General features: G+C 40.7%; 3 protein-coding genes across 7 annotated transcripts; 1 reads left to right on the top strand and 2 right to left on the bottom strand.

The window, feature by feature from the left end:
• Positions 1–576: 576 nt before the first annotated feature.
• Positions 577–5373, bottom strand: RB195_006289 (uncharacterized protein; the record flags this gene model as incomplete). Of its 2 annotated transcripts, XM_064179305.1 has the most annotated exons (5): positions 577–732; positions 809–882; positions 1191–1260; positions 2762–2856; positions 5274–5373. In XM_064179305.1, the coding sequence occupies 5 exons, from the start codon at positions 5371–5373 to the stop codon at positions 577–579; spliced, it is 495 nt and encodes a 164-aa protein (XP_064036268.1). The 2 variants fall into 2 exon arrangements, with proteins under 2 accessions (XP_064036268.1, XP_064036269.1); XM_064179304.1 differs by lacking the exon at positions 5274–5373 and having other exon boundaries at positions 2762–2851.
• Positions 5374–5697: 324 nt separating this feature from the next.
• RB195_006288 (uncharacterized protein) lies at positions 5698–7740 on the top strand (the record flags this gene model as incomplete). Its single annotated transcript, XM_013447938.2, has 13 exons — positions 5698–5740; positions 5795–5902; positions 5964–6088; positions 6146–6275; positions 6329–6435; positions 6499–6564; positions 6622–6774; positions 6832–6879; positions 6942–7031; positions 7173–7259; positions 7334–7460; positions 7540–7640; positions 7696–7740. 13 exons carry the CDS (start codon positions 5698–5700, stop codon positions 7738–7740), a joined length of 1230 nt encoding a protein of 409 aa, XP_013303392.2.
• A 1807-nt stretch (positions 7741–9547) lies between these two features.
• RB195_006287 (uncharacterized protein) lies at positions 9548–14957 on the bottom strand (the record flags this gene model as incomplete). 4 transcript variants are annotated; one of them, XM_064179301.1, is made up of 16 exons in its annotated part: positions 9548–9712; positions 9765–9872; positions 9939–10052; positions 10149–10255; positions 10307–10406; positions 10521–10635; positions 10697–10842; positions 11029–11121; positions 11306–11433; positions 11487–11586; positions 11973–12084; positions 13139–13252; positions 13387–13437; positions 13578–13713; positions 14520–14594; positions 14828–14957. In XM_064179301.1, the coding sequence occupies 16 exons, from the start codon at positions 14955–14957 to the stop codon at positions 9548–9550; spliced, it is 1794 nt and encodes a 597-aa protein (XP_064036264.1). The 4 variants fall into 4 exon arrangements, with proteins under 4 accessions (XP_064036264.1, XP_064036265.1, XP_064036266.1 ...); XM_064179300.1 differs by lacking the exon at positions 14828–14957 and adding an exon at positions 11846–11869 and having other exon boundaries at positions 14520–14661; XM_064179302.1 differs by lacking the exon at positions 14828–14957 and adding an exon at positions 14646–14661.
• Between the last annotated feature and the right edge of the window lie 340 nt (positions 14958–15297).

Here is a 15297-nt window from a genome sequence, read left to right as displayed (position 1 = left end):
CATTCCACCGCAATGCGTTGATCCTAATATCTTAGTTATCCTAGAATTAGTGCCAAAAACAACGCATCATTTTGTTGGCGTCAATGGCGCAAAGTCCGCGAATGAAAACCAAGCTGCTCTCTTGTCATCCTACCCGTAGGTTTGCTTCCGGAGCTTGTTTGATGTTGAACATCTCGGCGTTCGTTTCATTGTTGTTCTCCTTGTTATCCCATTCGGACCCGTCCTTTCTTTTTCTTAATTGCATCTCTCTTATATTCTGTCTGACTATTGAGCTTGTCTCATAGGCGGCACCATTTTTCTCCGTGGATTACTGTATTTCCTTTTCCGGGTTATTTCACTTTTTTCTATATTTGTTCACATAATGTAGAGGTCTGGTGGAATGGAGTAATGTAAACTGTTCTAATTTAGATTAGAATGTTTAATACACAATCACCTAAACGTTATTGTCTGTTACAATGCGAAAATGGTGTAAATAAAGTATGGAAAGAAAATGGAAGTGAAGATTAAGAATATTTGTCAAGAATATGTGTAGGGAATTCTTTTGGAAAGCGAATCAAAGACTGTGTAAATCCTGTCCTACTTGGAAACAGAACGACTTTCTCTTGTCTCACGCGTTGTCATCTGAATTCCAGCCGAATATCGTTCTCGACGTTTGCAAATAAGTCGCCGTAAAAGGTAGACGGATGGAGGTACAATGAGCAAGAGTGGAAGAGCAATAATCAGGATGAGTACCTAAATGTGATATGAAAATATGGGAGTCGTTCTAGTTTCTTTGAGTGCTAGATTAGGAAATAAGAATAGTTCTTACCCACACCCGCAAATGTGAGCAGCATTCCTTATGAAGATGTCCGCAGCATTTGTAGTAAGAAATGAGAGAGTTTTCTGAAAAAGTAACTACCGAAGCGAAAACCATAGAATTAGCTTTTGAGTTTTATGCATTTTATATCTTCCTAGGAAGTACTGACGTGAATTCCTTCTCTCAATTCAACGTACAGTCGGCACTGAACGTGTTCAACCGGGTTGCCGCGTTGCGCCATCGATTAGGGCAGCGAAGAGTTGAGCGAGTGGGTGTGTGTAGGTCGGACAGAGAAAGAGCGTGTGTTGCAGCAGACGTGTTGCGATCATTTCGTTGAACACAAACGGCGTCGGCTCTTTTTGAGGCGCACATACATTCTGCTCTGCAAACTCACCTGGACATTGCGTCCCTACTTGAAAAGTTGGGCACCATAAGGTCTGGCGTAGTGGATCTATTGGATTTCCCTGAACGAGCAGTCTTTAACAACGCTGTATATAAAAGAAGTTGTTTTCCTATCATCCAGTGGAAATAATTTACAGGTGTTCATACTACAATTGTACTACAGTAGCGCTATCCACAGTTCCATCGTTGGGAGAACGACTAACATGGGACTTGTCGAGTGTATAGGGAGGATGAATGGCGTATTACTATTTGGGTCACGCATTAAAGATCCTGAGAATTCAGAAGATTGGTTGCTATGGTTACCTCCTTGTGAAAGCTACTTTTAAAGAAGGATAGAGAATTCTTTTAGTTTAATGAAGATTTTCAGTTTTAAACAGAACGCTCATATAACAACCATCTACCAATCACCTTACCTTTCCGGAGATCACCTATTATATCCAAAAAAACAGTTCACAGATGTTCTGTCGAGTTATAAACTTGTTTCTTTGTAAAAAAAAAAGCTTGTGTGCAATTCTTGTTTTTGATTTCCTGTTTTGAATTAAAGGTAGTATGTCACAGGATTGACGACGTTGGGATCTCTATGCGAATAAATAGGCCTAGGGTTGTAGTTCTTCGCTACGAGCGTGCTACCTCAGTTCCTTACGCTCAGTTCCGTATAGTCATCCAAGAAAAGACAGTAAGAAAGAGCCCTCGTCGCACCGGTCCGCTCTAAGGTGCAACTTGTTGCACCTTTGGACGTCAACAATTCGTCATCGTCCAACGCCCGGAATCTAAGCAGTGTAGCTCAAATAAACGAAGAAACTCCTCAACCTGCAAAAATCCAGACGCATTGTGGAGTGCTCCCTGAGTTCTATTACTCGTAATAAGTTACATTACTTAGTTACTGAGACGGGATCACAGAAGGCTGCTTCGCACATCTTTTTCTGGATTCGAAAAGGGGATTGAACGTGATCACACTTATATCTCTGAGCTACACTTCCAATCCTGTCTATTTCGTGGTGTGCTGTCTTTAAATCAGGGGAAGCACGTATATTCATTATTTGACTGTGAACAAATAGCACTTCCAAAAAGATCCGTATTTGACGGCAAAGTCGCTCCATAGCCTGGCAGCCTTTGCAGATGATGATCACAGTAACTAACAACCGCAGATCTGGGTCGTTCACACGTGTTCCCTACAGCAGAGGGCCCAGACACAAGGAGCCAATTGAAAGTTATCTAGGCGAAGAAATTTTAGGAATGGGGTTGTTATGGGCATGATAATGGTGCGTTGTGTTGTCATGTGAATTGAGGTCCCTTCGGGAAACCTATTGCCATATGTGTTCTTCAGATTACGGCATTTAAGCTTACGTCAGGTTTCCAAAAAAGGCATAATTCTCCGTACCAACCTTCAGGAGCTATTAATTTTGAGCGTCATATTCGGGTAATTTTTTTTGGGGCAGAACTGTTTTAGAAATCGTGCCTTCAAATAAAAGAGAAACAGAAACATATCTCCTGAGAGAAGAAAATGGACTGAGGAGCAACTTGCATATTTTGAATAAGGGAGCGAAAAGAGGTGAAACTTACCTTCGTTACAATTTCTGTAATCACAGTTTGTGCAAAGGAGGCCACAAAACAGCTGGAAATCTTCATAACAGACAGTGTGATCTCTGCCATGTCGGCTAAAATAATCGCAAACAGATGAAATATTGGGAGAAGATAAAGCAGTAGACTACGCAACATATGTGGGCTCGCATTCAGATCACAATACATAGAAGTGCACAAAACTTCGAAATGATTTCTCATATTTCATCATATAATCAAATTAATTGACCAGAAAAAAGAAAACAGTATTTTCAAAAAGAAATCTTTTTTAATAATCAGAATTCTAACAAAAACAAACTTCTCTTTCTAAAGAGAAGTTTGTTTTTGTTTTTGTTCTCAAAATAAGCTAAAGATCTCCTTAAAACAAAAGAAAATTCTGCGGTGGCAAAATATAACAACGGAGTTCCTGGCAAGGGAGGAACTTCGTGTAGTTCAAAGTCGATAATTTCCCATCTTAAGAGTGGTTATTAATAAATTTCTGAGTTCTAGGCTAGATCTCAGGCGTTCTATGATTTTCATTTCACTAGAAAGAGTTTGTTTGTTTCTCAAAAAAAAATTGAGAAAATGCTCGCAATGTCGACCTCATGCACGTTGAAAATCTTCATTAGAGTTTCAGAAATAAAGCAGAGATATTCAGATTTAATCTACAGATTTAATATAGAAATACAGACTTAGTCTACCTTCGAATACAGATTAACTAAATATAACCCGTCAACACTTAAGAAATAACAAAATCAACAACTGTACAGCAACGTTGATGTAGGAGGCAAAAAAGGAGAGAATTGAATGAATAGAGGTCTTGTGAGGTTCCGCACATGCTGGCCAGATCGCTGGCAATTTTGAGGATTCGTTGCTGGGTGTATTGAGAAGTCATCTCAAACACACACAATAAAAAAGAGACACGTAAACAATAGAAATTAGGATGGAACACGTTCACAATTTTTAATCAGCAAGTGTTAGTCACCCTACAGTCACTTTACTGTATATCTTGCTATAAAGTTCAAAATTTACGAAGACACTTCAACGTCAATTGTAGGACGAAAAATCGAACTCAAACATCATAGAAACATCAGCTATCGAAGAGTATAACAATTGGAAGTTGGAATTGAACTATGTATTCCACTATGGGACCAATCGAGAGAAAATTTTCTCCTCGTATGAAAACGAATCTACATCTGGCACATCGCTGTTTCGTGGCGACATCGTCGTGTCATAATGGAGGTCCCGCCAAGGACATACGCGAACATTTGAATCCTGAGATGGAACGGCAAACGAAACTCAGAGGGAAGTCGTTGAAAATGAAAAAAAAAACACGGCTGAGGAGTGCAAAAATATGAGACATGCAGAAATCGTTCGGACATTCTGAAAAAAGAATTCTAGGAAAAGTTCCTGAATCTTCCAGAGTGTTCTTTACTGAGGTTCTTGTGCTGTCGTTTAAAGGCAGCATACCACGAATCTGGGGTGGTACGGATTTCAGGTAAAGTATCCACCTGAAATCCGTATACGGGGTCGTAGATTATGGAGACCGGGGTGGTTCCGCTCTTCTCTCCCTGAATCACTGCAAGCAGCCGGTCCCTGAATGCTGTTTTTTACGATGCCTTCTATTGCAGCGCGGCACCCCTGCACGCGTAGCGTCCCTTACTGCCTATCGGGGCAGTCCGAATTGATTTTCGACGAATCGCAGGGCGGAGGCGGCGCAAGGGGTGGAGCGTTGAAATAGATGGCGTCGTACAAAACAGCATTCTGGAGGCGGCTGTTTGCGGTGATGCAGGTAGGGATGAGCGGAACCACCCCCGTCTCCATGATCTACGAACCCGCATACGGATACTCCACCTGAAATCCGCACCACCTCTGATTCGTGGTATGCTGCCTTTAACTACATCAGTAAAGTTTTAAAAATTGAATTAGAATAGCTTAGTGACGTCATCCATCATGCGGCTACTTCAGCACATACCTCTTGGACAACGAAAGTGTGACCCACCAGACCACAATTTTTTGGCAACTAGAGGCCGTACGACTTATCCTTTTCTGTAGTTTTTTTTTTTCTTAATAATCAAAGTATCGACAATTCTTCAGTATCATTCTTAGAAATGGATAGATATGGTAACAAATGAAGACAAGGAAGTATGGTAGTAGCCAAAAATGGCAGAATCACCTCTAGAACGAAAATGCTCAAAGTGCTTGAGGGAGATGTGACTCTTCGATTGTGTTTCTGCGCGCTCGACATGACGTTGTTCTGCTTTTTACGTTTTTGCATGGACAGAAAAACGACTTCGGCACAGACACAAACGTGAACGTCGTTATGCGTCGGTTTGACCTCATATCTGCTGTATTTAATCGTTCTTCCGCGCAGCCTTTCTTGTTACCAGAGACGTCTAACGAGTCACTCAACGATGTTTAATTTAACAAGAATTTCAACGTATGCAAACACCAAGCAAGACAGGCTTATTCCACACAGTCACCACCGAAAGCGTTCAGCCGCGCCGCCGGAAACCGTCTGCGTGGACATCGAGTGCTATGTCTCTCTGGCGAACCCGCCGACCAGCACCTTCACTGCAAATTCGTCGCATCAACTCGGTTGAACGCGTTCGCATGGCTTGTAGCCTTGTCACAACGACCTGTGCAGCTGCGTAAGCAGCTGCGTTCGAAGCGGCACGGCGCAGCCAGCGGTTGGATCGAGATTAGCATGACCACGGCAGCTACTTTCGGACTGCTTCAATAAATGGTGGTAGGGAAGGGCCGTCCTCGATCCTAACCACCACGTCGCTTTGAGCACAGCCGCTTACATTACTGCACCGGGTTGCAGATTGTTTTGACCCGACTGTAGTACCGGTATCGAGATTATAAAACGATCTCTAATAAATACGCAAACATCCGAGTGAGGTGTGCTCCATTTTATAGTTACTGCAGCAGTGATCATGTCGAGCCAACCGCTAACCCTCAAAAGGATCGAAAAGATTGGTTAGGAGCGCCGACAAGTATATCCTCAAACTTTGGCAATGTGCCACGTTTTAGTAGCGCCTCGTCCCGATGATCAACAGTACACTGAGGAGGAGCTGAAAAAATGCGAAGAAATCCTAGTGGAATATGCCACACAACTCGCTAAGGAAGGGAACATCGTCGGTAGGAAGTTCATCTTCCAGTTGGTTCTACCCTTTTTTTCGTTCGATGTGACATCGTCCAGAATTGCGGAAGTTGCTCGTGATAACTCGTCCATTTTACGATGTAATTGGCAGAGCAAAGGCTAGTAAACTTGTTCGGACTTTGGTAGAATGTTGTTTGATGGTGCACCAAGAAGACCACGAGAAGGTAACGAGGAGACGCAAATTGCTGCACCACAATTTCCACCCACAACATCAATTCTAGATCAATCTGGTCAAAGAGTGCATTAAGTGGGCTACCGAAAATAGCCGACTATTCCTACGCAGAACACTACAAGCTCGTCTTATCCGGCTCTACAACGAATTCGGGCAGTATGTTGAAGCGCAGAAACTCGGTACTGCGACAGAATAGCAGTCTTAGTCAGTAGATGAACGCGAGTGCTTTCAGCTGGACCACTGGTCTCCGAGCTGAAGAAAATAGAGGACCGTGAGTTGATCATGGAGGTGACACTAGAAGAAAGTAAAAGCGCATTTGCTTTGAAGAATCTTTCCAAAGTGAATGTTTTATGAACATTTTTTTATGAATGTGAGAACTCAGAGAACTCATTTAAAATTTAGGCCAAAACTTCGCTCGTTCTCGCAAGAAGTAATGCCAACGGAGCCTACGTCTCTACACAGATGCAGGTAAACTGGTAAAGCGATTTCTGGTAGCATCGTCGTGAAAAACAGGCAACTTTCCAGGCTGGACTCGACCTTCAATCGGGGATTCTCTACAGCGCCGATGAGAAAGATTTTAAAACGGCTTACTCGTATTGTTATGAAGCACTCGAAGGATATGTACTAACAGATATGCCTAAAGCTGTTAAAGCACTTAAATATATGTGTCTCTGTAAGGTATTTCCGCTCGTCGATAAAGATATTTAATCCTGTACCTTAAGAGTTTCCTTCTAGATAATGTTAAATGAAGCAGATTCGATACCGTTGCTACTCTCAAACAAGGTAGAGCCAAATAACAACTCGTATCGTCCTTTACAATTCCGACAATCGAGGACTCAATTCAGGTTTTGCAAGCAGTTCATGGAAGAGATGTGGACGCAATGAAGTCTATGGCGGAAGCTTTTAAAGAAAGAAGTTTAAGTAAATTTAACAGTGTGAGTGAAGTCAGAAGCTTTCTCCTGTAATCGAATCGAGTATTCAAGCAAACAGAAGTCTGTAGGAAAGATTGGTTTAATTTCCGGAAAACTCTGGAGTAAGACTTGACCAGTGAAATTAGCTAGATCCTTCCTTTTCAGTGTTTAAAGGAATACAACAAAGAACTGATGGGTGATCCTGTGGTTTCAGCACATTCAAGACAGCTCCGGGATAATATGCTTGAAAAAGTGGGCAAAGTGTTCAAGAAACTGTCGGAAATAATCACGAAATAATCAATATCTGAATCAGTTATGAGTTCCAGGAAATCTGCCGCGTCATCGAACCTTACTCGGAAATCGATCTTCATCACATCCAACAATGTGTTGGACTGTCTCAGAAGCAGATTGAAAAGGCAATTTCCAAAATGCTTCTGGACAAGAAATTTTTTGGTCTGTTACAGAAATCCTCCCAGTCATAACGGCTGGTACTTCGAGAGTTTTGTCCCATCTGCTAAATATGGTTATTTAGGAGTTATTGACCAGCACAGTGACACCGTACAAGTTTACCCAACACCCCACAAAGATAAAACCTATCAAAAATCAGTGGAACTGATACGAGCACTCTCCAAAGTAGGAATTTGCAACGCGAATTCATTATTTATGAAATTATGACTAACTGTTTCAGGCTGTTGACAATATTTACAGTCGTGCTGGAACTCTTCTGAAGTGAAATGATTTCAGTGTTCCGCAACTAACAAACATCACAGTTAGCAGCACTAATCACATAAGGAAAAGTTCCTTAGCTGGCTTGATGCGAAATAAATGTGTAGATTATAGAGTATGGTGGAATTAAATCTGTGGTTCTTTACGAGTACGAAAGCATAAAAAATATTTATATTCCTAAGGAGCATATATAATAATATATCACAAAGTGCACTTATTGCTTAAATGGATAGTCTACACAAAAATTAGTAAAGCAGGACGGAAAACCAGAAAGAACGATCCACAGGGATCACAGTAGTTAGAGAAAATAAAGATGAATTTTAAGGCCAAGAAAGTCATTCATGGTGAAACTTGAATAATACTTCGTAGTGTACTCTAACTAGGATAAATAGCTATACAAACACTGTGATTGAGCAGGAATGCAGTAAAAGCCTGATATTTTGTCCTGGTAAGTGAATGACTACGATTAAAATAAGGCAAGGAGACCAAATTATTAAGGTGACCGATATCGAACTACAATTAGGCACTAAATGAGCTATTCAAATACAAACAAAAAGATTAACTAAATGCCATGCTAAATCTGTGAGGAAAAATGATAAAGATTCAAAGGACAAAACGACAAGAAAAAATTTAAAGACTGTACATCCTAGAGAAAACATCGAAAACACAAGGGCGCCAATAAGAAAGAAGAATGAAAATGAAAAATGGTAAGGTCAAAGAGTAAGGCAGTGAGTCAAGACACATTATTTCTACTATAAAACAGACAAAACCAATCATTGTGAAATATCAATACAATGAAAATATCACAAGCGCCATCACCATTAGCGCATTAGTGCATTAAGAAATCCTAGAAATAAAAAATTTAGCATGAATTAAAATGAACGACAGACACATTCAATTTACCAAAAAAAAAAACCCTCATAAAATATCGGGACTGTTGGGATTGGAAGCAAAGCTGTAAATGTTGGGATTCCAAGCCGAGCCTACTCGGTGCTAACCGATCAAATCAATATTGCCGATTTGAGCTAAGCTATTCTATATAGAACAAGTGCTCAAAGTCAGCAAAAAACCGCTCACAAACTGCTCCCGCACTACATAAGCTGAAAATGCGGCAGAAGAAGGAATAAAAAAAAATACGAGAATGAAATTTTAAAAAATGTTTTTGAAAATCCATGCACGGCTTAGTTCTGCTGAGTTTTGCGCACTACATTCAGCAACTTGGATAAAGCTACTGTTGTCTAATTAAAGATCTATAGTGATGAAATTGGAGCGGCATATTTAAGGGACGATGCCGAAGAAATTCTTTTTCGAAGTTTCTTTATCCAATTCTCATCCTTAAAAAATTCTGTCACTTTGCAGTTATTTAGCTAAATTCCTTAAAATTTTAGACGCCTCCGTCAAACCTCTGCCTTTATATGCTGATATACAAAAATAGAACCCCTAAGAAAAAGAAAGGAAAAGTTGAATACTTTCTGCCATTCGTGAAAAGCACTGAAAACGAATGAACGGATTCGTAAGTAAGAGAGAAAGAGAAACGTATTTTCAGAAAAAAAGGGGAAAATAGTCTAAATAGCGAAGGCGAGAACAAATCAAGCAACAGATATGAGGATAAGGAATAAACTACAGGACCCTATGCAAATTTCCACTCTGACAAGAATTTTAAAAAAAGGTGATGGATCGGAAGATGGTGCTTCTACAAAGCATGCTTCTACAGACCTTCGTACTCGTGCAAAAAGGACAATGCTTCATTATGCTTATCAAAGTTTGTTAAACTAGAAAAGAAGAGAGAAAAAAAATAAGATACTCACTTTTGTTTACGCGTCCTCTGCAGTCGGCTTTCTTCCGATCTTTTGAACGCCATCGTTCATCGACATTCCCCTTGTCATTTGTCTCGTTAGAAGCGCTTTCTCCTCCTCCTTTTGAGCTTCTTCAAACTTCTTTTGCGCTTCGTTTCTTATTTCGAAACGACCGCGACTCCCCTAAAGCAAGAGAAATAGAACCTTCACTAAAAAAAGTTCTTATGACACTCACCTGTTTGCTTTTCTGGTAGAAAACGGTTCCGAGAGTGCAGACAACAAAGACTGCTATACCAACAATGCTAATTGCAATGGTGTATAAACGCTCTGGAGTTCTCCGACGCTATAAGATTGCAATATGAGAACAATGACCTTGAAAAGGCAGTCCTGTTGAAAACGGAGCTCAAACCTTTTTAAGCACTTTCCCATCAACACCCAGAAGCAGTTCTTTCTCTTTGGCTTCACTGAGACTTAACAGTTGGCAACCATGAGCATTTGCCGTATTTCGGAAATATGGACAACCCTAGAAGGAGCAAAGTTTCAGTTGAAGCAAAGAAAAAAAACCTTTGTAAGTGTAATTCTATTTGCACACGAAGAAGATGAAATAGGTGTAACGCACAATCGAAGGACAAAAGTATGCATCCTGCGACAAAACCGCAGCCGATAGATTGTAGTTTTCTCCGGCTATCAAGCGATTCCAAAGCCACTTAGTCGCGTAGTTATGTCCTGAATATCCGAAAATACAAATAGTCTCGCTTAAACAACAGAATTTATTACCTCTCCTATTTAGCAATGGTTTGTTTGGAATAAACAACCCGTATGGATAACGTGAAGTGATTGTAAGTTCTGGAATTGCCAAAACACCAAAGGTAGGAACCTTAATAAGTGAAATTTAGTGGTAGTGAAATAAAAGTAAGAGCAATTGAAACAAAGAGTAAGTAGGACAAAGGAAGAAAATGAAAGTAATAACAAATGAAGGAAAAAAACTGACCCTGAAGGGACTCTTGTCGACATGCTCCTGAAGCTCCTCAAATGCTCTTTTCCAATCCGCGCTCAGCTGTTCCATAAGCGTATTCGAAGCCTCTCTCGAACATTCACATCGTGATCTGAATAAGAAACGGGAACACAGAGTTCTTATGGGCAGAATATATCACAGGAGTGTCTTACTTCAGCAAATTTCCTTTGAGTTTGTGAGGAAATGACACATGGATGGGCCCAAGGAGTACGATAAAAGCACGGGGAAGATGAGTTTGGAGAATATCTATTGCATCCATGAGTGCTGTGATGTTTGGTGAAGTGCATCGGGAGCACACCTAAGGTTGAACTGATCGTAGAAGAGAAACTCAAAACAAGGTAACTTCCAGTAAACAATGTTTGGGCGTTGAGGAACCGAGACAAAATTAAAAGGAGAGATAGTGAGATCAGAAGAAGAAATTTTCCGGCATGGTCGGTAGCTTAACTCAGAGACTCAATGAAAAGGTTATTAGAGATTTCCCCACCTCTTCTGTGCCAATGGTAACAATTACCATTATCCAGTGCTTAGTGTAGTCGACTTCTACTAGTTTTCTCAGACGTCGTACAAGTTCCTTCGCCTACAGTAAAGATTTTGTTGGGTTTAACTTAAAAATCCATAACTAAGCACATTTAAAGTGAAAACAACAATAATGAGAACGATGACGGTGATAGACTCCTAAAACGGCATTATAAAAAATGTGAAATTTGTAGGAAGCACAGGGAATAGTTTATTCCAAACAATATGTAGAAGAAACTCTTTACCTGCTCTGGCATTTTATCGGTGGTAGCACCACTCTCAGCAACGCTGAGTTGTGTCTCGGGAAGTTGATCTCTAGTCCCCATCCCATGAGAAACCCCGATCAAATGGTTGTTAAACTCGCGAAGAATATCTTAAGAGTTTCCCAATCAAGATAAAGTCAAAGAAAAGAACAAATTGCTTCACTTGGAATAGTGACAAGTCCATCAATAGTCGCGTCACCCCCGCTTGGGAAAGCAGCTCCGCGAAATTCAATGGTCGTCTTCGGCCATAGCCCCAGCCCAGTCTGAACATTTCGCTGCAATTATTGGTAAACTTATACCGTTATACAATTTAGCACGATACTGTTGCAACATATCGAAACTAAACACAGGTCTTACTACACAATGAACAACACAGGATATCATGAAACGACGAAGGAAACAACATATGGAGAGAGTGAAGTAACGAAATTAAAACTGAAATGCAAGCAAAGTCGCAGTAATGCAAGTCGATCATTAGTACTGCGACTTCTGTTAGTACTGCGAAGCCTGTTTGAAACCCACAAACAAAGGAACTCGGAGTGACAGCTTAAAAACAGGAAGGATATCGAAGGGACACAGAAGGAAAAGTGAATAAAGAAGAAGAAAAATTTTGAGAATTAAACAAATGAAAAAAAAGAAAACCGGATACCGCGAGAGCGTCACCCATGGAAGCTATGATAGCTATATCTTCTGGGCTTAGATCCCCAATTGATGTGCCAGTTTTCAGGTCACTTTTGATCTTAGGGCATGCGAAGGTTTTCCTGGAATAGATTATGTAATATGTTCGCACAGTGGTTTAATGAAGCTACAAACTACTACTGAACTCCTTATAAAATCTACTATGTGACTGTACATTTTTATATGACTGCTTTGGGAAGTGTTTCATTTTTATTTAATGTAGCGGAGCTGTGATAACTATATGTTACAAATACGCATGAGCAATAGTGGGTCGTCTACAGTCGTTGTGGCTTTCGGGAAATGAGACGGAGGCAAGAGAAATCTGGCAAACGGAGGAACTATTTTAAAAAAGGAGTCAAAGGGTGAGCTTTCATAACTGTAATTTGGCGAACAGAACGAGACAGGAAATTTCCAGATTCTGATCTGAACCTTGTTTTTGTTGCTATTGTCGTTGTTTCTTATGTACCTTCCACTGTAGGTCAGAATTCAGCAGTTCTTGAAACTCGCGTAGACTGAACGTGAAACTGGTTAACGGAAATGAATACTAGACAAAGGGAGTTTTTACTTTAAAGGCAGTGTTTCTCGAATCTGACGATGTTGACGTCTCAATGCGCAAAAATATTGGATTATTTTATGAAGTTCGAATTCTTGAATACGAGCGTGACCCACCCAATTCCCTTTAATCGTCCTGAAAAACAGCGTTTGTTCCTAAGCGGTGCTGAAAAGCCTTTGCGCACTCGCCGAGCCCACAAGCGAGCGATCAAAGATCAATGAAGTCTCCTTACCAGGCTCAGTGAAAAGGTTGCTGAGGAAACCGGCGTGTGCGACCTCAGCAACCTGTTCACTGATGAAAACGACGTATGCACAAAGGTGGCGCTCTTACACAACTTGTAAGATGAAACGCCGTTTCCACATGGTTTTCAGGTTGATTAAGGAAATTGAGTTTGGTCACACTCGTGATCTAAACCCGGAACTTTGTTCACAGAGATCCCAACATAAACAGTTTCGTGACACACTCCTTTGATAGATGCCACTATTTGCCCATGCTACATACAACTGCCACCATTTTAATATTACACAATGTAAATATAAACGTATACAACCGTCATTCCCAACCTTAACCGTGGAAACACTAACCGGTTATTGAACGCACTGTTGATTACAACAACAGGAGCAAGACGCTTTTGATCGGGTTTCACTTCCTTAAGTCCTTCGCGGTTTTCACCAATAAAAATGCCGCGATCTCCATTCCTGAAAGAGTGATGGTCAATTAGGGAGAGATCCACAAAAATTTAAGTGAGTAAAAAAAAGCATTTGAAAGGAGATAGTATTATAGTGGGAAGGCTAAAGAACACCATGCATACACAGGCAGCATTCATAAATACCTAGTGCCCTTTTGTGAATGATTCCTAAGCAGAACATCCTGAATTTGTTCCCTGGAAGAATGATTTCGTAGCAAAACATGCGCTTCATCGATAAAGGGAGAACTCAAAAATTAGTGAATCAGACCATAGCAGAACATTGAATAAGCAGAAGGCTAATTCTACTGCATTCAAAGTAACTTCTTTCAACAAACCTCTCTTCGCTGACTTCACTGTCACCCTGGTCGACTTCGGTATCATCTTCCTCTCCGCTTTCTCGCTGATTACGAAGTGTGTTATTCAAGTAATCCTGGTAGTCGTATTCAGCGTTCTGCTCACCAAGATAGGATCCTGTCGAAATATCTTTACGAGGGAAAAATGAAGAAGAACATTCGATACTCACAAAAACGCAAGGATATCAGTGTTTTTTTCGTTGAAAACTAGTGAGGACACGATTTCAAAACAAGTAAATACAAATACAATAATGCTGTTATTCCAAGAATAACCAGCACAACCTTGACTTTATATTCAGTTGTCTATTTATTCATAAATATTTCCATGCTTATTTATATAGCTAAATATTAAAGTTTTTCATCCACTTATAAAAAAAAGTATATTGGAGAGGGTGAGCACTGTTCAATTACGTAAATTTCTCAGCTCCGCTATCAGTCAAACCCATACTAGCAATTGCTCAAAGCATTCGATACTCACAAAAACGCTAACTGAAAGCGCGATGACCTTATCCTGTTAGAAAGAGCAAGGTTAAGAATTAGTTTTTGGTTCTAAGTTCCTAGTTTTTGAAAAAGCTGCATCTTGCAACTTTCACTACCAATGGCCGTAGATGAGCAGAAGACCTTCTTTCAATTTGTAAGCATGAAACAAAACGAATTGATTTTGTTCAATCCCGTTTTCACTTATGGTTATTACAGAAGTGGCAGTAATTTTTTTTTCTCAGGTAAGAATGCTTTGAATGGGAACGGATGAAAGCAACATATGGTCTGGGATATGTGGAGGCGACAACGTAGCGAACCTCCTGATCGCAACTAAGACAGGAAACAAATAGGAATACATCAAAGTCGCGAAGCAGCGTTACTACTAGAAGTAAAACAAATAGTCCTAGGTTTTACCATCACAACGAAATTTTCGAAGACACCTACCTCTGGCAGCAAGTTCATCCGGGACGATGGGTTGTTCCACAACTGCATTCAAAGCTTGTCGATCAACAGAAGGAGCTGTAGCAAATGAGATCGTAGCGACGAAGAACACAATCTGCTGTAGCTCACCAGCAACAAACACCATAATAAACGCACATTAACTAAAGTAGATGAGAGAAATTAGAAACTAGGCATAGAGAAAGCTTGAGAGGAAGCAATTTGCGTACGATTCGTTCCTATGGAGACAAATAGCTAAGAGAAAACATGCAAGAGAACGGAAATGTTGGAAGTTAACGAGAGCATATGCTCACGAGATCGCGAAGCGACGAAAAACACGTTGGACCTCGAAGCGCCAGCCCTTGTCCAAACTGCTAACAGCCATGCAGCTAAGGCTTGGAGCACACAAAGTGATCGGCGATAAGACGTGTGCTGACAACTCATGCCGAACGATTCCGCGCTCGAATGAATTGAAGAAACCTGGCAAAAAGCCCAGTTGTCCCCAGAACAGCGCGTCGGCTTGCTAACGCAGAAGATACGCAGCAGTGGCATGAGGGTCCTCCATAAATCGTTGTTCACATTGAGTTCCATTGATTTCCTGTGTTGTGGTTTAGTTTTAAGCTCTTGTTTCAGTTTCCCAACGAATCTCACCATGCATGGGAGGGAGGCGTCCCGCTGCTTTTTTCTCATTAATGGGTTGTGGGAGGGATCTTAGGGAATTGTTCAGAGTGAGCTCCTGGGACGCTGGGCGAATGAACCGAAAATTTGGGTTGGAATTGCTAGG

This window comes from Necator americanus, chromosome I (genome assembly GCF_031761385.1).
Source record: "Necator americanus strain Aroian chromosome I, whole genome shotgun sequence".
Taxonomy (NCBI): domain Eukaryota; kingdom Metazoa; phylum Nematoda; class Chromadorea; order Rhabditida; family Ancylostomatidae; genus Necator; species Necator americanus.
Note: the sequence above shows the minus strand (reverse complement) of the source record. Positions and strands in the feature narration are given on the sequence as shown.